The sequence below is a fragment of the Gaeumannomyces tritici genome, assembly GCF_000145635.1.
Source record: "Gaeumannomyces tritici R3-111a-1 unplaced genomic scaffold supercont2.6, whole genome shotgun sequence".
Lineage (NCBI taxonomy): Eukaryota > Fungi > Ascomycota > Sordariomycetes > Magnaporthales > Magnaporthaceae > Gaeumannomyces > Gaeumannomyces tritici.
The window spans coordinates 1,938,228-1,957,372 of record NW_008804550.1 but is presented as its reverse complement, the minus strand read 5'-3'; the positions used below and the strand labels follow the sequence as shown (position 1 = coordinate 1,957,372).

The window sequence follows — 19,145 nt, the reverse complement described above, 5'->3', positions numbered from 1 at the left end:
CAGGAGAAAAGCGCTCCGCAGGAGCCCCCGGAGGGCCGCCGGAGGCAAAAGGGGGGTCCCAGGGGGTTTCCCCCTGGAAATCACCGGTTAAGCAGTAAAATCAGTAAAAATGAAAATCACCGGTTAAGCAGTAAAAATTAATAAAAATGAAAATTACCGGTTAAGCAATAAAAATTAGTAAAAATAAAAATTACTAATTAAGCAATAAAAATTAATAAAAAATAAAAAGAACAGTTACGCTTTCAGGCTTCGCTGACGCCTTCATTGCTTTTTTGTGTTATTCGAAGTACGAGTTAAAACATTTAAAAAAAAAGCAATGTTACTCTATTCTTTTGCCTTAAATAACTAAAATTAAAATTAGGGCAATTTGACGGTTGCCCCCGGAGGGCCGTGCAGGCGTCAAATTAGCGGAGCGGCACCTGATTTTATCTTAAACACCCCCTGTGACGCATGCTTGCCTGCTTAGTGTGGCGGTTCCTTTTACCCACCTCTTAGTAGGTCGACAAGATCGCATCTAGCCCGGACATGGGCGTTGGAGGGGCATCTCACCTCGCACCGCATCTCCCCCGCGCCACGCCGAGATTGTGCGGTGTGGGATTCTGGCTGGAGGCTACAAGTATTGGTGGCCATGGTATGATGTGGCGGCCTCAGCTGGAGGCCAAGGGGAAATACAAATAGCAGAGGAGAAAATAAGAACTGGTTGTGTGGCTGCTGCTGCGGCGAGGCTTGAAGAGTGGAGCAGGTGGATGGACCCAAGCGGTCTGGCCGGCGACGGCGCAGATCTGCACCAAAAAGCCCGCCTACCTGTCGCCATGCTTGATTCCCAGATGCGAAAGAAAAGGGACCCCGCCGAGGCAAGGCCTGGCTGCCTCGGCGGCGCAGCCAGACAAATTGATGGTTCGGTCGTATTGAGTTGGGGCCGTCTTAGTCAAAAGAAGGCTATTGCCCCTGTCTAAGTGGGCTACCACGCATAGATCTGGTCGACGATCCTGGCCCTGTGCCTACCTGTTTGGTGGCTCGAGCTGGTGGCTCGAGCTCCCGACAAGCATTTTTATTTTCAGGCGGTGCCGGCGGATTGTGTCAGGGACACACGTGCCGTTCTCGCTGCGTGCTCGCAGGTGCCGAGATGATGGGGCGGGTTTGGCCATTGGGGAAGGCCAGGGGCTAGACTAGCTGTAAAGCAGCGCGCGGGCTTGACGAGTTGGAGTCCTACCCAGGTAATTCGCTTGTGCTTCCCACGTCCTCTTTCAGCCTCTCGCAGATCATCTTGCTTGCAGCCTCGAGTAGCCGACGGCGAGTTCGTTTCCTTTCTTCTTTCTTTCTTTCTTTCTTTCCGCCATGCAGTCCGATGGTTAGGCTGCAAGCAGCATCGCTCGCACCACGGCGCCGCCTTGGTTTCCCTGCGAGGGTCCGCTGCCGGCCCCCAGATAAAAAACGGGGAAAGGAAGAACAAACAGCCCCAAACATTTTGGTAGGCGCTCAGCCTGCCTGTCTGTCCCTTTGTGCCACCTACCATCCGCTGTCCGACTCTTGACGTAGACACCTGTTCGTTCGCCTGTGGCATGAGTCGTTGGCAAGTGTAATATCACACCTGGTCCCAATAACGCAGGTGGTCGTTATTGCTGGCGGCTGGGCGAGAAGGAAGGTGGAGAGACTATAACTGACAGGTAAGCACGAGGAGCGAGGTCTGCGATTGGCAGCAGCAGGATAGATACCCAATGTATGTACCCTATCCGTCCCTGCTCCAGACCGCCTTCTTCTGCAGGCATGGGGGAGCAAGAACGGACGGGTAGGCAGGTCGGCGTAAGCAGGTAATTGTTGATGGTTGCCCGTGTCGCATGGGATCGGATGGGACAAAGCATTGCAAACCTATGTGCGCATTTGCGGTTCGTTATCTCTTCCAGAAAGGCGTCACTGGCGGCGGGTGTTTTAAGTCTTGTGTCATAATCACTCCCTCTTTTGTATTGTTTTATCCCGTCTTCTTTATCCCTCCTTCTCCTTCTCTTCCACTCTTCCACTTTCCCGGGCTACCAACTTGCCACCACTGCGGACTGTGGCCGGTTTTTATCGCCGTCGATTTGCCCCTATCCACATTTCATGCCAGGTCTGGCCAGATAGTCCAAATCTACCGAGAAGGTACCCAGGGGTACCTTGGCTATACAGACGCACTGTCACCACCGCGCGCAACCGCCAAGAATATCCTATCTTCCAGGCCTTTTCTCTTTTCTTGTCCGCCTTCCCCTGGTCGCATTCCTTTAGACAGGTCGTATATCTTGTTCATATTCTTGATCGTTTTGAAATTTGATTCCCAGCGCATGCCCGAATAGTTCCTTTGAGCCACGCGACGAATCAGACCACGTTGCCAGCCAGACTGGTCGCGGCCCGACATTCGCACAGACCCTGCGACTCGACGAAAACCCCATTACCCAAGACAAGACAATTCGGATGGATGAATAGTGTCGCCTACCAGCAGCCCGATCAACGAGCTCGGCAGTAGGAAACTCCAGGCACGTCAGCGGTAATATGCGCCATCGTGTAACACCGAACAAGGAACACACCAAGACGCTGCGCCTCCTCCGGTATGTCGACTTGCCTGTGTTCTCTCAGCCCCTTTTCGTTTGTGTCATCTTGCTCCGATAACATGTGTCGCCTGCACCTGCCTCACACATGCCCATGCGTGCGCATGCTGTTTGCTGCATGGAAGAACTGCCAGTAGCAAGTGCAGCTCTGGCCCTGTGCGCCCACCACCTTTATTTTTTTTCATCATTATTCTTTTGCGCCGGCGCTTCGCCACTGCATGGCGCGAAAGTCAAAGCGCCGCTGCGACGTCGCCAGGCATGCCGCCGTGGAGTTGGGCCCGCGTGCGGGAAGCAGTGCTCGGACGAGGGAGGCACCCACCGGGATGAAGACGGTCGCTCGACTGCATCACAGGCTGCACCCCCGCCGGGTCAACGGACGCGACCTTCCGTCTTGCACCTCCTCGTCCTCCACTGCACCCGAGCCCAGCCAAGTCACTCGGAGCTCGTTTGGAGAGGCCGGGCCGGTGACAAGATCTGGATGGGGTAGAAGGCTGCGGCCGAGCAAGAGCAAGACAGGCATTGCGTCCGGATCAGCAAAACAACAAAGAAAAAGCCCATTCTTTGCATGGGGAGGAGCCTCAGCGGGCCCGTCTGCCACTTGATGAGGCCGCCTCCGTCTTCATGCCGTCCGCTTGCCTGGAGCTGCTCCGCTCCGCTTCGTTGGCGCCTGGTTCCCTGCTACTGCAAGCGGGTCAAGGTCTGCCCTGTGCGGCGCCTCACGCAGTGGTGCACGCATCATCTGGTCAGAGCCGGTGGCAGCGGGCGTCAGGCCCAGCTGGCTGGCGTTGAGTGACATGACATGGCCGGAGCCGGTGCTGCAGACACTTTGACCCAAGGGAGCATGATGCACCTTTTACTCTACGCGCGCCTCTCTCCTCCCATCTCAGCCCCCCCCTCCCCACCCCGCTACCCTCCAAGCCATCCGCGGGCGTTTTGGGCACGGCTGCCGGGCCCTCCCATGTCACTTCGCCCCCCGCCTCGATTGTTTTTTTCTCCCTCGCCCCCTGGCGAATGCATGAAGTCCTTGCAGCCCTTCGATGGCCCGGCAGGCGTCGATCTGCGCCGTACATACCTGAGCTATCTGCTTCCAGCTCTTGGCTTACTGTTCCTCCTCCTCTTTTGTTTTTTCCCTCCTTTTTTCCCCATCCTCTGCGTCACTGTTGCTGCCGTTCGCACGTGTGTTTATTGATCGGTCGGCCCCTGCGGTTCACATTTCGGTGCTTGCGTCAGCCTCATTTTTCGCGTCAATTTCTATTTTTTTCTTTTTCTTTTTCAGATCGTTGCTTGTTCGTTGATCCTGAACCGTGCCGAGTATCATCAGCGACCAGCCGCCACTTGGCTCTTGCTGTGGGTGGTTCCCTTCCCCTCCCTCGCCCACCCCACGCCTGGCTCAGCCAAGTGTCCCACTTGGCCGCCGCAACCACCTCGCTGCTCCCCCTCGCGCATTTTTCCTGCCCGCTCCGGGGTTTTATCGTGATGCGCTCTCGCCCGTCCGATAAGGCACGGGATAGATTGCAACGCCCAAAACCACCCCATTAGGCGTTCTGGACTGTCACCCTGAGCCAGTGCCGGCCCGTTATCATTTGATTTTTGCCGTGGCCTGCACCGCTGACCCATCCTCTCACCCGTCTCAGCTCCTTCGGCCCATTCTCGCCATCCCCGCCGTCTCGATAGAATCCTCTCCGCGTCGTGCCCAGCCTGCCCAGCGCCCGCGACCGCAACCGCAACCGCAACCGCAACCACAACCGCATCACCCACTCATCCATCCCGCCTGACCGCTCCCTCACCCAAACTCGTGGATCATGGCCACTGTAATCGGGGATTTTGCGTCGGACCCCTCGCGGTTCCGCCATAACATGGTGTTCCAGCCCCAACACCCGCAACAGCAATCGCACCACCCACAATCGATGCGCTCCTCCAGCCGCCCCCGCGACGCACCTTCCTCGTCATACCGCCACCACCAGTCCCCGTCATCCTCCGACCCACCCGCACCAACGTCATCGCGCCATCACGGCCCCTCACACCTCCAACGCGCTACCCCGACCACGGACCAGCCCAGGCCTGCCGCTGCCTGGGCAGACACAAAGCACGCACACGATCAGCACGGCGCCTCGCGCTTCCCCACCCCGCCAGACTCGTCGTCGCCGAGCGTTTCCAACTCGGCCGCCGCGGGACCCCAGGATGCTGTTGCTGTCGCTTCATCGATGCACATGGACACCTCGCACCATCACACCGGTGTCGCCACGCCCTCTTCATCCGCCTCCACCGCTGTAGCATCATCGGCGTCAACCGTCGTGCACGGCAAATCGCCCACCTCAGCCCCCGAACACTCCTCGGCCGCCAACTCGATCCCCTCCCCCGCGAGCGACAGCTTCCCACAATGGGCCGCGCCGGACTCGCCCGTGTCGAGGCTCGACCACGCCGACGCGCCGACTCAGCAGACGACGATCCGCGTCCACGACCTGGCCCACATCCAGTCGCTCGCCCGCGCCGACCTGGTGACGGGCAACGGGCCGGGTCTCCTAAACGACCCGCCACTATCCCAGATGAAGTACGACATTAGCGAGATGCCCATTGGCGACATAATCGAGATGGTGGCCGCGCTGCTCACCAAGATCACCACCACCAACGACCTGCAGCACGACGCGTTGAACCGCAACGCAGCACACCAGCGCCAGGCCCAGCAGGCCCAGCAGGCCCAGCAGCAGAGCGAGTCCGGCAGCGGGGAGGGGAGCAGCAGTAGTGGCAGCTGTGGTGTGGGCGGGGCCGCTGGTGGCGGCGCGGGGAGCCCATACGCCAACAGCGTCTTGGCTTTCCATGGAAAGAACGTGCCGGCCATCACCATCCTGAGCTACCTGAGCCGCATCCACAAGTACTGCCCCACTACGTTTGAGGTCTTCCTCAGTCTTTTGGCCTATTTTGATCGCATGACGGAGCGGGTGAACGAGCTGGTGGCCAAGAGCGAGGAGGAGAAGCAGGGTCGATCCCAGCGTGACCAACAAAGCAAAAGGCAGCAGCACGACGGCGAGGACGTGTTGATGGGCAGCGACGACGACGAAGCAGACGGCGGCGGCGGCGGCGGCGCAGGAGGGAACGACGACGACGAGACGGACGAGGATCTGGCGGACAGCAGCGACGATGGGAACGGCGGCAACGACAGTGCGCAAGGGGAGAGGAAGCGGGCTCGAGGGAGCGAGAAATCAGCTGCCTCGAAGGAGGATCACGCGACCGCAGCGATGGGGTCGTTGGCTAGCAGCACGGCCACCTACTTTGTGGTGGACAGCTACAACATTCACCGGCTCATCATTGCCGGCGTCACTTGCTCGAGCAAGTTCTTCTCGGATGTCTTCTACACCAATTCGAGATATGCCAAGGTTCGTCGTAACTGGGAGCTGCCCACTTGTCCTCCCGGATGTTGCTTCGTTGTTACTCCCTGTCCTTTGAACCAGGCTCACATACTCCTTACTCCCTTAGGTCGGCGGTCTTCCTCTTGCCGAGTTGAACCACCTTGAGCTTCAGTTCCTTCTGCTCAACGATTTCCGCCTGGCCATCCCCGTCGAGGACCTCGAAGCCTATGCCACCATGCTGGTCGAGTTCTACGCTCGGGAGGTTGTCGGTCAGCGGTCTCGCCCCACCGGGCCCACAGAATAAGGCGATTGCCTCTCTTCTCGGGACTGAATGGTTTGCTCTTTCGGCTTGGATATAGAACCCCTGGGTAGCAGCTGGCTCTTGCAAGCAGCCATCGGGGCTTCTTTCTCCGGCCGTCCCCCGGGTCTGGAATGGCCCTGGGGAGAGCGTCTGGGGTTGGGACGCTAGTGAGCTAGTAGTGGAGAGAGAGCTAGGGTGTGGGGTGCCATCTATCTACGTTAGAGACGCGGGCGCGGGCACACGTACACGTACATGCTGGTCTGCTGTTATTGTCCTTTTTTTTATATTTTTATTTTATTTTTTTACTTTCCGCCTCGCTCTCTCATGAAGCAGATTGCCGGGCATACCTAATGATGGATACCATCTCGTTGTTGAGTTTTTTTCTATCTTACTTTTCTTATGCCTATGGTGATGAGGGGATCTGTGTATGGACTGTTGGATTATAGGGGCATGCGTGGGACGGCTCCCCGGGGGTTAGACGGCTTGTTTAGACTAAGGGATGTGGGTATTGCTAGGCTTTCTCCTTCCTCCTATTCTCAGCTGTATGGTGTCATCCTGGGAGGGCTTTACGGAGAGGAAGGCTGCCTGGAATGGTTTATACATAAAGTCTTGTCTGATACAGCCTTTTTTTTTTTTTTTTTTTTTGCGTCAAGGTTCAGCCGCTGGGGCCTGGCCTGCTCGAATGTTTCCATTACTGTTGAGGTTGTCGCATGGGTTTAGCCTTTGCCTCTCACCGGTTATTCTCAAGGGGTGGTGCGCCTTGTCCTCACTTTGTCGTGCCACCCGTGACGGTGATATTTCCCAATTGGCTTCTGTCAACTTGGACTTGGGCCTCCCAGTTGCATCGCAAGGGCTATCGCGGCGGTTCTCCGGCGGCACGCACCCGGAACCTTCGGCCAGCAGGCTGGGGGGAGTGGGAACAGTGCCGGCGCAACACAATATCCCGTGGGTATATGTTTAAGCGTTTAAGCTGTAGGAGCTAGTCAAGCATCCAGAAGACGCTTGGGGCACTGGGCAGCACGACGCACCAACAACTCGGCAGTCAGCCGAGCCGCACTAATCATGTTATTGTCCGATTCAAACAGTTGTCAAGGAGCTCGGTTAGCCGTTACGGGACGACGACGAGGGAATTAAGTTTCCACTGATATACACCAGGCTAATTTTTGTTTCTACGGCGCGCGCGTACGACGTCATGAAAAAAAAAAGGGGCCGAGAAGGGGGGAGGGCGGGCTATCGTGGGCACCACCCCCGGCCTTATTAACCCAGTTGCCCCAGCATTACGCCGGCCAAGGAGCCCATCCCCGCAAGTTCCCCGCAAGTTCCCCGCAGAAAGCAGAGGGGGAAGGGAAGAAAAAAATGGCTGTGTCGGTGAGCTTGTTGTTCGATTCTTGGGGTTGCTTAGAGCCGAACCAAACAAACAGCTTTTTAGCACTGACTCGAGGCCTGGTCTCTTGGGAAATTACGACATGGCGGGCCGGCTCGTGGTCATTACATACATATAAGCCCGCCCATGGTTGCTGTGACCTGGGCCGATGATGAGCCTCTGCTTCATGGACGCACCACCCTTCATCACTCCATCCGCCGCCGTCATCCCTCTCCCCCCTGTAGAAGTAGGATAATTTCGTGCCTGTTCAACCTACACGGAACATTCCCCTCTTTTCCCCACGGCACACACGCACACGACGACGACAAGGACGAGATGAAGGCACCCACGGTCCTCGCGGCGCTGCTCCAGCTCGCGGCCGCGCCCTTGGTGGCGGCGCAGCAGCAGCAGCCGGTGCCGCAGCCCCTCACGCCCGAGTGGATCCGCACCAGCGCGGGCAACAGCAGCCTCTTTGACCGGTGGCGGCCGCGCTCACACTTTGCGTCGCCGCACAGCTGGATGAACGACCCCTGCGGCGCCGTCTACGAACCGGCCACGGACCTGTACCACCTGCACTACCAGTTCCACCCCAACCACGTCGGCTGGGGCAACGTCTCGTGGGGCCACGCCGTCTCCAGGGACATGTTCCACTGGACCGACGTGGGTGGTTGGGTCGACGACGCGGCCGTCTCGCTCGCCGCGGGCGGCCACCCGTCGAGCGAGCTGTCGCAGTTCACGGGCACGGCGCAGCCCGTAAACATAAGGGGCGAGCGCGACGGCACCCTGCTCGCCTTCGCGACGGGCATCCACCATCTCCCCACCAGCTGGAAGATACCCTACACCAAGGGCACCGAGGTCCAGGCCATGTACACGTCGCGCGACGGCGGCGCCACGTGGGCCGAGGTCGGCACCGTGCTGGCCTCGCCGCCCGAGGGGTGGAACGTCACGGGCTGGCGCGACCCGTCCTTCTTCCCCAACGCCGACCTCGACGCGGTGTTGGGGCGGTCCGAGCCCCACTACTACATGGTGATGGGCTCCGGGCTCAAGTCGGGCGACGTGCCGCGCGAGCTGCCCGAGTCGGCCCGCCCGGGCTTCATCGGCCCCCGCATACCGCTGTACTCGGCCCCGGCCTCCAACCTGACCGACTGGACCTTCCTGGGCGCGCTGTGGGAGCCCGCGGCAAACTCGAGCCTGGGCGCGCCCGACATCACGGGCTCGTACGGCTACAACTTTGAGGTCAGCGGCTTTTTCGATCTGCCCGCGGGCAGCAGCGGCGGCAAGCCCTCCTGGTTCGTCACCATGGGCTCCGAGGGCGGGCAGACGACGCGCCACGTGCGCGAGCAGTGGGCGCTCTGGACCCGCGGCAGCCTCGCGGCGCGCGCCAACGGCTCGGCCGAGCTGACGCCCACGTCGGGCGGCGCCCTCGACTGGGGGCTGGCGTACGCGCAGGCGTCGTTTGTCGACGCCCGCCAGGGCAACGGCAACCGCCGCGTCATGTGGGGGTGGGCCAACGAGGACTTCGACTTCGCGTGGGGCTTTTACATCGCCAAGGCCCTGGGCTACGCGGGCGCCATCACGCTGCCCACGGAGCTGTTCCTCAAGGAGACGCGCGGGCTGGCGCGGCCCCAGGGCGCGGTCGCGGTCGCGCTGGACGGCAACGAGTGGGTCGCCGAGGACGGCGGCGCCTTCACGGCGCAGACGCTCGGCATCCGCCCGCTGCCCGACGTGCTGGAGAAGCTGCGCGCGGGCGCCAAGGAGGAGGCGTTCGACGTCGGGGTCGTCGCCGCGGGCGCGCCGGCCCGCAGGGTGGCGGCCGACCTGGGCGACTCGTGGGTGCTGTCGGCGACCCTTGGCGGCGACGCCAAGGCGGGCATGGTGATTGCGCAAAGCCCTGACGACAGCGAGTTTACCACCATCACCTTTGACCCGGCGCGGTCGACCATCACCGTCGGGCGCGGCAACAGCAGCGCCTCGCTGCCGGGCGTCTTCCAGACCTACGACCACGAGGGCCACTTTGAGCCATACCGAAACACTGCGGGTGCGGTCGAGGACGTGAAGTTCACCGTGGTGTTCGACCGGTCGCTGCTCGAGGTCTTCGTCAACGACCGCTTCGCCCTCACGAGCCGCGTGTACCCGGGCCGCGCCGACAGCACGGGGCTGAGCTTCTTCGCGGGCGCGCTGCGGCTGGGCAACGGCACCCACGGCGCGAAGTGCAAGGCCGGCGCGTCCTGGACCGACGTCAAGGTCTGGAAGGGCCTGGCGGAGGCCTGGCCCGAGCGGCCGAGGGACACCAGCGTCGCCCTGGCCTGGGACTCGCCCGAGCAGACCGGCAACTACACGTGGTGGGTGGGCTGGTGAGGCGGGTAGGACGTGCTAAGACTAGTGCAGATATAGAGATATACATGGCTGGCAGACTTTGTGCCGTTGCCAAATGTGTTTGAATGATGATGATTTATTTTATGGTCACTTGGAAAAAACACTTGTCTTTGTCAGAAGCTAGGCTGCACCTTCCATTTTGCAAAGTGCCGTACGTTCCTTCCCGACAAATCCGGGCCAAGGCTGCCTTACAGCCTCCTCGCGTGCTTCAGTCTACCTACCATCAAACTCCCACCCACCCACCACCACAACAACAACATATCACAGTTCTCACATACTCGACCTTCTCTTCCATCTTCCTTACAGTTGTCTCCACAACCCTCGCACAAAACTCACGTTCCCCGTTCCGCATCAAACGCCCACATCAAACCATGACACGCCCGAGAGCCAAGAGTGCACCCATTCCGATCAAGGCCACCCCCCGCCAGCCAACGGCAATACGGAATCCCCCTCAGGCGCGCCATCCGGCGGCATCGTTGAGCTTGTGGGACCGTCCAATATCGATTCTTGGAATCAGTCGCTCCTCGCCAACCTCGGCCATCTCCAGCCCTTTGTCACCCACGAGCCGGCGAAGCCATCGAAGCCCAGAAAGCCCGAGGGCCAGAAGGCGCGCGATGCCTGGAAACGCGGCAGGAGAAAGGCCAAGAAGCTGCTGTCCAAGTCCCTGGCGTCCGTCTCTCAGTTTTTGCAAGTCGGCAGCAGCACGCGCCGCGACCGCCGCAGCCCTCACAAAATCTACAAGTCCGCTCTCGACGCCATGCGCGTCATGGCCGACAGCAACCGCGTGACCACGGTCCTGGTCCGCGAGCTGTGCACCATCCAGCGGGCGAGCTTCCAGAGCCTTGCGGCGTATCAGAACCGCGTCCAAGACCTGCGGCGCCAGCTCTCCCTGTTGGGATGCGACCCCGGCGACCGCTTCATGGTGTTCCTCGCCCTCGGAGGGCTCGCCAGGTCGCCGGGAACCGTGCAGGATCGCATGCTCCGCGAGGTCTTCGCCGCTGGCGACCTCCCGCCCGTCGTGGCGCCAGCTCCCACCGATTCGCCGACAAATAGCAAGAAGAAGAAAGTCTTGGCCATGGGCACCGTTGCTGATGACGTCTCCGCCTGGAACAAGCTCATGGAGCAGTTCTCCACCCGCGCCATCAAGGAGCGTTACACGCCTGTCCCACATTCCAGCCCCGGCGAGCAGGGTGCCAAGGCGCAAGAGAACGGCCTCGACAGCCCCGCTACTCCTTAGGAGGAGTTCTGGTACAAACATCTCGATGAGGTATGGCTTGAGCTTCGTCGACGTAATCTGCCTTGCTGGCTAGCTAACAGGAAATATAGTTCTCCATCCTTTCACTGCTTCCTTCGCAGTGGTTCATGACCACGGCCCTCCAAAGTCGGGAGTCGGCACCAGGAGCATCGGATCGAGAGACTAGAGCATCTAGAGAGATATTGCCATCACCGTCAGCTGCATCGCAAGATGCATCGATACGCGTTGACACAGAATCTGCTGGAGCGACCTAGCTTGGTTATTCGAGTGGCTGGCGTTTGGCGGAACAGAATCTAGAGGTACCGTGCAAGCGCATAGTGCTCCCAAGCTCTCTCACAGGTTCTCTACCTCTGCTTATTGGTAAAGTTCTGTGGATAGTCTTTCCCTTGTATCACAAACATGACTTGCCAAGTTGGCTTTGTCCTTTTGTAGATTCCGCATAGCCCAACTTCCACATCATCTTCGTCAGAAGAGACGTTTTCTGCTCATACCAACGGGTGAACATGCTCAGCACCGCCGCTAATCGTCCGTAGCATTGATGAAGTTGGGGAATCGCCATTCTCGCCCGGCTCGTTCCTCGAGCACCACAGCAGTGACGACAATCCTTCAGCCTTGGCACAGCACCACCCCCTCAGACTCCAACCAACCTGCACGACCGACCAACCGCATGCGAACCCCCACGAGGGATCAGTGCACTCACCCGGGGACACTGGCGGCACCGAGCTATCCACACGGATGCATGCAACCGCCAGCCACCTCAGCCTTGGCACCCACCGTTGTATGGCGCCCAGCCCGGGCTATCTCCACAGAATGATGTAGCCTTGCAGGAAACCCCATGAGAGGACGGAGAAGATTGCGTGCTCGGTCAATGTTCCAGTGTCTCGAGATGAGTGAGCGGCGCTGTTTTTTTGTGGGATTGTTCTACTGTTGCTGTTGCAATGGATCCTTGCAATGGATCCTCCTTGGGCGTGTTTTTTTTTCTTGATTGCAGCCACCAACCTCGGGGGGTCGCACAAGACATTGACCAGGGAGACGGGTATTTTTGTTTTGGACTAATATGGATACCGAAAGAGCTGCCGTGTCTGGCCGGTCCTGGTTTTCTCCATCCTCTTCCTCGTTTTGCAACAGCACTCCAAGGACGGCTGAAAGTATTGAGAGTCTGCGGTACTTGGTTGTTGGTTCTTGGTTCTTGTTTTTTGTTTTCACACAGATATCAAGTCAACGAATGGGAATACGGCGTAGCTCCCACCGCCCTTAGCCTCCCCCACAGACAGCGGCTGCTGCTGCCGCCCCCACGAGCGGCCGGTCATGAACGCGCTCAGGAAGGTCGGGCACTGGCTGGCGCCGCCGCCAGAGCAGTCGGATGACGGGCGCGACGTGTGGCCGTCGCGCATGTCGTTCCTGCTGGCCTCGATGGGCGGGTGCGCGGGCATGGGCAACCTGCTGCGGTACCCGTCGACCGTGTACAACAACTACGGGCTGCAATGGTTCATCCCGTACCTCATGTGCATCTTCCTGATCGCCATCCCCGTCCTGACGCTCGAGATCAGCATCGGGCAGGCCTACCGCGGCGGCAGCGTTGTGGCCTTTAACAGCATCAACAGCCGCCTGCGTGGCGTGGGTTTTAGCCTGCTTTACATCGGTTTTATTGTCGGCCCGTACTTTGTCGTCAACCTGGCCTGGATCATGACCTACTTCCGCTACAGCTTCCACAGCCCGCTGCCCTGGGCCGAGGACCCGGAAGGGTTCTTCGACAAGGTGGTCGCCAACCCGTCGCCGGTGCCGGGCCGCCTGGCGCCCGACGGCTCGGGCGTCGAGGCCTTCACGAGTTACCCGGCCGTCGGCATGGTGGGCGAGACGGTCGGCTGGACGGCCTTTACGTGGTTCCTGGTCTGGATCTGCATCTTCCGGGGCGTGGGGCTGACGGGCCGCGTCGTCTACTGGACCATGGGCCTGCCCATCGTCATGACCGTCATCCTGATCGGCCGGTCCGTCTCGCTCGAGAACGCGGGCGAGGGCGTGCGCATGTACTTTGCCACGTGGCGCGGGGCCGAGCTCGCGCGCGGCTCGCTCTGGCAGACGGCATGTGGCCAGGTCTTTTTCTCAACGGGCGTAGGGTTTGGGTATTTCACGTGAGCGCGCGCCCCTTTTCTTGGAGGGGAAGGATATTCTCCCGCCTTCCTGAACAAACTCGACCAACCAACCCCTTGGCATCCCCATAGAGGCTGACCACAAGCAACGTGGAAAACAGGAGCTACGCGTCCTACAACCGCAAGCACTCCAACGCCGTGGCTGACTCCTTCTACATCATCCTGAGCAACATGGTGTTCGAGTGCACGGCCGCCTTCGCCGTCTTCGGCGTCGTCGGCTTCCTCAGGCGGTGGCCGGTCGAGGGCGAGCCCATCGGCGGCTTCACCATCGGGTTCCTGACCCTGCCGGCCGCCGTGGTCGAGATGCCGGGGGCCAACTTCTGGGCCGTGGCGCTGTTCTTCACGCTGATGGTGCTGGGCTTCAGCTCAGCGTTTGCGATGCTCGACGCCGGTATGTGTTTGTTTCCTCACTTTTGTGTCCAATTTCAAAACATGTTGCCAACACAACATTCTACAAAAATACAGTTGTGACCCTGGTCATGGACTCGGGTGTTAGACTCCCCCGCCCGGCCGTCGTGACGAGCCTGACCATCCTGTCGTTCCTGCTCTCGCTGCCCTACTGCACCGAGTTCGGCTATTACCTGCTCGACGGCGTCGACCGCTGGGTCTCGGACGTGGCCCTCGTCTTCGTCGTCTTTGCCGAGTGCGTCAGCTCCACGTCGCTATACCGCTGGCGCGACGTCGCGGGTCAGGTCGGCCCGCTGGCCCTGCTCGCCTACCTGGCCGGCTACTTTGGCGCCATGGTGGTCGGCGTCGCGGCCGGCATCGCCACCAGCGGCGAGATCGGCGCCGGCGTGGGCTTTGGAATTTATATCGCGCTCACGGCCGCCGCGCTCGTGTTTGGGAGGACGCCCGACGCGCCTGTGTCTGGCTTTTTCGGCCGTAATGTGTACCTGCAACGGTTCTATTATGTTGCCTTTTACTCGGTTAGCACCCGCCAGTCTGTTGGAGAACAACGGAGCCACATTGCCTCCTCCTTGGGGACCAACAAACCACCAACAGAGTTCACTAACCTTCCACCCAAAAACAGGGCCACCAACTCACAAAGGACCTCAACGTCATCGTGGCCAGGGGCAAGAACCTGGCGCTGCCCTTGTTCTGGGCGCCCATGCTGCGCTACGTCTCGGGCCCCATCCTGGCCATCGTCTTCGGCTTCAGCTATCCAACCTTCCACAACAAGCAGGTGGACCCACTGCACATCTTTGGCTTCTTCACGGGCCACGTCGTGCTCGTGCTCTGCGGCCTGGGCCTCGTCGTGCCGCGCTGGTTCAACGTCCTGATCCCGGCCAAGCGCCAGGGCGACGGCGACCACGCCTACGCGCCCAGCGTCACCTTTGACCCGGACGCGGCCGGGAGCCAGGCGCGCCTCGAAGGCGGCGGAGGAGGGGACAGCAGCGACGGCAGAAGCGGGGACGGGGACGGGGCCGCCGTCGGTCACGAGACGGGGGTTGATGGGGAGGTGCTGGAGGACAAGGTGGCTGAGAAGGACGTCAAGGGAGAGGTTGATGGGGCCGAGCCGGCTTCAGGGACGGAGCTGGGAGTGGAGAGAAAGCGACAAGTATCAAAGGAGGCGGATGTGTGAGCCGTTGTTCCTGAAATTCAGCTTCGTTGTTGGCGGGAGGGCTAGGTAATGGAAATTCGACATGCCATCTCAGAAAAGTAGCAAGTGATAATGAACCTCAAGCCATAAAACAGCGTTGAGTTTGGCTTCAATGTTGTGATGGTGGCCACACCCTTTGAGTAAAGTCTCAAATAAGGTGTGCCAATCAACTGTGCATATATGCATTATGTATTATGCATTATGCGTTGCTGCCTGGAGTCACGTGTATCAGGCGTAAATTGGCAGCCTCATGTTGAGGCGCCTTTGATTGCTGCGTAAGATAGCCTCCATTCCACCGACCACGTCGAGGCCGACACAACGTCTGGAGAACACGCCGACACGCCGTTCGAGGCCGACACAATGTCTGAAGAATACGCTGGCATGACGTTCGAGGGAGGAGCCTTCGAGAGCGCCATGGACTATGTCGATCAACTCGAGCTCGATGCCGACGCAGAGATGAGAAAGCTGCAAGATCAAGCCGAAGGGCCGCCAGGCACCGAAGGGTGGATCAGGACCCGGTGGATGTATCAACTGATTCGCTTCCGGCGTGGTCTCAAGGGCGCAGCCCTGGTCTGGTATCAAAGCCAAGACGACGAGACAAAACAAGACTGGCTTGAGATGTCGAGTCGATTCCGAACGCGGTTTCCGGAGCCCTCCGATCGAGCCCTGTCGGAGGCCGACGGCTCGGCCTCTGGCAGAATCGTGGAGGACGGAAAATATGCACAGGACGCTGGAAGATCCCCCGAATCCAACAGAGAGAAACGCATCACGTCCTCGACCGAAGAGCTCAGAGCCGAGTCTCTGGCCGCATGGGCCCTGAACGCGGCCTACTGGGACGATACGGTCGGGCGGGACGGCAACATCTACTGGAAGCGGCTGCAGGAGCCGTCGCTGCGCCGCCTCGTCTTCGGCGCCGGCGGCGTGCGGCCGGGCTTCAAGGCCCTCGACCTGTGCGGCGGCAACGGCATCGTGGCGCGCTGGCTTGCGGACCCGGGCCACGGCGCGCGCGCCGAGCAAATAACCGCCACGGACGGGTGCACCGCCATGCTGGAGCGGGCGCTCTCCCGGTGGAGGGCCCAGAAGGACGCCTGGGAGGAGGGCCCCGACCGGCCGCCACCGCCGCCGCTCCCCTTCAGGTCTCTCGACGTCTGCGATGCCAGGGCGCTCGTTTTCGAGGGCACGCACGGCCCTTACGACCTCGTCACCATGAACATGGCTATTATGGATGTGCCGACCCTTGAGCCCCTGGCTGAAGCCCTGGCCTTCGGTGGTCTTCTGCGCCAGGGAGGCATGTAGGTCGTCCCACTGGTGGTTACCTGAATGGGAGGAGCTCACTGGCGGAACGAGGGTTAACACGCAAGAATAAAGATTTGTCGCCACGCTCCTCCACCCCGTCTTCTTCACGTCCAACGCCGCCAAGAACCTGGAGCTCAAGTTCGACGGGGCGACGGGCGACCTCCAGGTGGTGCGCACCAAGATCATTCGTGATTACCTTTTCGTCCCACCCATGAAGGGGATCGCGCTGCCGGGCCAGCCCGTGAAGCAGGTGAGATTTCTTTCCCTTTTTTTGTGTTCCCTATAGCCAAGTTTGTGTCGCGCATGAATCACATGGGAGACGTCTCATGCCACAAGCCTGGGAGCTGACTTGACCCTCCCGTCGGTCAAAAGCCGTGCTTCCATCGGCCGCTGCACGAGGTCTTCAGACCATTCTTCGCCGCCGGCCTGGTCATGGACGCCATGGAGGAGCCTGCCTTTACCGAGGAGGACCACGACCCGAACAGAATCGAGGCGAGCAAGAACTACACGCAGCTGCCGGCCATCCTGTCCTTCCGGATGAGGCGGCCGTAAGTGGCGGCGAGCAATTTGGTGCTTGACCGGGCAAAAAAAAAATTTTGCATGCTAGTGTTCATGCTGTGCACCCTTCTCTTTTTTCTGAGCCGACACGAGGCGCGAGACCGGTCAACAAGCCAGAGGGGGATGTGATGTAATTAGGGTTCCACGAAAGCACAGGCAGCAGATGCTGTGGGAAATAATAGCAAGCGTGGTCAAAGAGGGCCTTGAATGTGTGCGTTTATGTGCCCGGTGAGACCCGAAGTGAACCGGATCGGCACGCGCCGAACATTACCCGCCTTGACCGGTGAGTCTGTCTATCGACCCCCGACAGATTGCTCCTGCTGGTTGCCGTGAGGTTCATGTGTTTGTTCATATCGCCACCTGCCCGCCTTGAGTAAACTGCATGCAGGCATCTCCAGTGACAGTGCATGCCAAGTACTGATCGAAACCTGCGACACATGAGAGAGCGGGGGAAGGGTGCTTGGGCGTTGAAGGGAGAAAGGGCGCCAACGCCGCGTAGCAGCGCACGGCCACGCCTCTTTGCTTCCCCGATGCGCACCACGACGTCCCATCCGCTTGATCGGGCGTGGGGGAGTGACTTCAGTCTCCGATCCTGCCCTCGGGTCCGGGCAAGGGGCTAGCCAAGCCGTGTGATTATGCTCTTGGCTCCTCTCCAACTTGCTTCTTTGCCTCCATTTAATTACCTAGCACATCGTGGGATGTGAATGTCTTGGGCAGTGCCGCACTGCCACTCGGCATGGCTGGCTTTATTCTTTATTGGTTGGTTGGTTGGTTGGTTGGTAGGGTACCTGTACCTGGTAGGGTAACACCAATGCTCCCTTGCAATGGGCATCTCTGCAACCCGATTACCGGTCCCGTTCTCTCCCCCCCCTCTCTCTCTCTCTCCCTCCCGTCGTCATCACTGTCGCGTGCGCCCGAGCCTGCTGATTTTCGGGCGTTTCGAGTGTGCAGAGGAGGGGATCAATGCGAACGAAGCCTATCGTAAATCCGAGTTGTTGCTGACCGAGCCTCGAGATCAAAACCTGCAGCTCTCAGTCGTCCGTTTCTCCATGCATGATAAGGAATCCCCCCCGACCTTGTCAGGAAAAAGTCCCGTCACCTGCCTGCCTGCGTTGCCTGACCGCGCTAGCCCGAGCGCGCCGAATGGCTGGCTCGGTTTCGTGCACCTGGCGACTGTCGTGGTGGGTGTCAAGCGAGGCCATGACATACCCGACAGTTTGTAGCACCAAGTCTTGGGAACTGCGAGGTTTGTGCAAGCTGGTTGCACTTTTGTCACCGAGAGGGGCGACGCTCTTCGCTTTTGCTCGGCCATGTTTGTCAAACCGTCCATATCCGTGTCGATGGTGTGATCCTCCGCCAACAAGACGAGAAAAAAAGAAAAAAAAAAGAGGGGAGCGTATAACATGTATGCATCTCGACCAGACTTCTGGTACCAACGGCAGCGCTGTGCCTCGCCCAAACAAGCAAACGTTCCAGCCCGCAATTGTCCGTTTGGGCAATTCAATGGTGCCAGCACTAACAGCATGCTCACTTTGCCCAGCCCGCATGGACGCATCCACAAACCCCCCGCCCCCAGCACTGCAGGTGTTGCTGCAGTGCCCGAGAATCACGCGTCCGGACAAGCGAGCAGTGCGGGCTGCTCACGGCCCACACATAACGGCACTGTGTCTTTGTTTGCCCACCACGCCCGCACGAATCGCCGTTTGCGGTAATCGCGACCGACGTGGCCGGCCAGGGCTCTGTTGATTAGTGGGGGGGGTGGTTTGGGCTGACTTAGCGAGCCGGCCAAGCGAGAGAAGGGCAGCGCTGAATAAACATCAATTTTCTTTTTCTCTCCGAAATTCGTGGGGAGGCCTGACCGGTCAGAAGGCCGGGGAAAGCTTGGGGCGCCAAATGGGACGACGCAGTGCCGCCGGGCTGTTGCTAATGCCGGTGCTTTTGCTATCCCAAAGACCCATGCAGCCTGCGAGCCCGCCTAGCACGCCCATCGCAATCACAGATTCCGTCAAAGAGGAACCCTGGCCCTGGTCTAGGCCGACAGGCCACCACCCCACCCCCTCAGTGCCCCAATCTCTGCCCTGTCAGCCATGGATGGATCCTTCTAAGCCTTGCTTGACCGTACAACCAAATTCCGCCGCTGTGTTTGCGACAAGTCACCTTCTTTGTTGTTATCGAGCCGATCGAGTCGGCTTGGGTTTTCCAGTTACCATCTTTGTTTGCTTCCCCCTGCCAGTTCAAGAGAAAACACCCAAACCCTATCGACAGCCCTTGCCGACAGCCCTTGTCGACACTGATAAAGATAGTCTTGGCCAAGGACCCA

At 59.7% G+C, this 19,145-nt stretch overlaps 7 protein-coding genes across 7 annotated transcripts; 6 read left to right on the top strand and 1 right to left on the bottom strand.

The window, feature by feature from the left end:
* Nucleotides 1-3,198: 3,198 nt before the first annotated feature.
* GGTG_11041 (hypothetical protein) lies at nucleotides 3,199-3,375 on the bottom strand (the record flags this gene model as incomplete). The annotated part of the gene is made up of 1 exon (XM_009228920.1): nucleotides 3,199-3,375. One exon carries the CDS (start codon nucleotides 3,373-3,375, stop codon nucleotides 3,199-3,201), a length of 177 nt encoding a protein of 58 aa, XP_009227184.1.
* A 321-nt stretch (nucleotides 3,376-3,696) lies between these two features.
* On the top strand, nucleotides 3,697-6,851 carry GGTG_11040 (hypothetical protein). The gene is made up of 2 exons (XM_009228919.1): nucleotides 3,697-5,953; nucleotides 6,054-6,851. Exons 1-2 carry the CDS (start codon nucleotides 4,382-4,384, stop codon nucleotides 6,228-6,230), a joined length of 1,749 nt encoding a protein of 582 aa, XP_009227183.1. The 5' UTR covers nucleotides 3,697-4,381; the 3' UTR covers nucleotides 6,231-6,851.
* Nucleotides 6,852-7,510: 659 nt separating this feature from the next.
* GGTG_11039 (hypothetical protein) lies at nucleotides 7,511-10,083 on the top strand. Its single transcript, XM_009228918.1, has one exon. The coding sequence runs from the start codon at nucleotides 7,738-7,740 to the stop codon at nucleotides 9,946-9,948; it is 2,211 nt and encodes a 736-aa protein (XP_009227182.1). The 5' UTR covers nucleotides 7,511-7,737; the 3' UTR covers nucleotides 9,949-10,083.
* A 649-nt stretch (nucleotides 10,084-10,732) lies between these two features.
* GGTG_11038 (hypothetical protein) lies at nucleotides 10,733-11,415 on the top strand (the record flags this gene model as incomplete). The annotated part of the gene is made up of 2 exons (XM_009228917.1): nucleotides 10,733-11,233; nucleotides 11,293-11,415. One exon carries the CDS (start codon nucleotides 10,733-10,735, stop codon nucleotides 11,201-11,203), a length of 471 nt encoding a protein of 156 aa, XP_009227181.1. The 3' UTR covers nucleotides 11,204-11,233; nucleotides 11,293-11,415.
* A 1,114-nt stretch (nucleotides 11,416-12,529) lies between these two features.
* On the top strand, nucleotides 12,530-14,953 carry GGTG_11037 (hypothetical protein; the record flags this gene model as incomplete). Its single annotated transcript, XM_009228916.1, has 4 exons — nucleotides 12,530-13,353; nucleotides 13,473-13,762; nucleotides 13,837-14,297; nucleotides 14,402-14,953. 4 exons carry the CDS (start codon nucleotides 12,530-12,532, stop codon nucleotides 14,951-14,953), a joined length of 2,127 nt encoding a protein of 708 aa, XP_009227180.1.
* Nucleotides 14,954-15,253: 300 nt separating this feature from the next.
* On the top strand, nucleotides 15,254-17,191 carry GGTG_11036 (hypothetical protein). The gene is made up of 3 exons (XM_009228915.1): nucleotides 15,254-16,263; nucleotides 16,340-16,517; nucleotides 16,640-17,191. The coding sequence occupies exons 1-3, from the start codon at nucleotides 15,332-15,334 to the stop codon at nucleotides 16,817-16,819; spliced, it is 1,290 nt and encodes a 429-aa protein (XP_009227179.1). The 5' UTR covers nucleotides 15,254-15,331; the 3' UTR covers nucleotides 16,820-17,191.
* Nucleotides 17,192-17,529: 338 nt separating this feature from the next.
* GGTG_11035 (hypothetical protein) lies at nucleotides 17,530-18,048 on the top strand (the record flags this gene model as incomplete). The annotated part of the gene is made up of 2 exons (XM_009228914.1): nucleotides 17,530-17,622; nucleotides 17,854-18,048. 2 exons carry the CDS (start codon nucleotides 17,530-17,532, stop codon nucleotides 18,046-18,048), a joined length of 288 nt encoding a protein of 95 aa, XP_009227178.1.
* Between the last annotated feature and the right edge of the window lie 1,097 nt (nucleotides 18,049-19,145).

What these genes read in the sequence shown, in the direction of transcription:
- GGTG_11040 (XM_009228919.1), top strand. Translation starts at nt 4,382, where the DNA reads ATGGCCACTGTAATCGGGGATTTTGCGTCGGACCCCTCGCGGTTCCGC. An exon ending in CCAATTCGAGATATGCCAAG is followed by an intron (nt 5,954 to 6,053) that starts GTTCGTCGTAAC and finishes TTACTCCCTTAG; the next exon opens with GTCGGCGGTCTTCCTCTTGC.
- GGTG_11039 (XM_009228918.1), top strand. Translation starts at nt 7,738, where the DNA reads ATGGTTGCTGTGACCTGGGCCGATGATGAGCCTCTGCTTCATGGACGC.
- GGTG_11036 (XM_009228915.1), top strand. Translation starts at nt 15,332, where the DNA reads ATGTCTGAAGAATACGCTGGCATGACGTTCGAGGGAGGAGCCTTCGAG. An exon ending in CTTCTGCGCCAGGGAGGCAT is followed by an intron (nt 16,264 to 16,339) that starts GTAGGTCGTCCC and finishes GCAAGAATAAAG; the next exon opens with ATTTGTCGCCACGCTCCTCC. An exon ending in CGGGCCAGCCCGTGAAGCAG is followed by an intron (nt 16,518 to 16,639) that starts GTGAGATTTCTT and finishes GTCGGTCAAAAG; the next exon opens with CCGTGCTTCCATCGGCCGCT.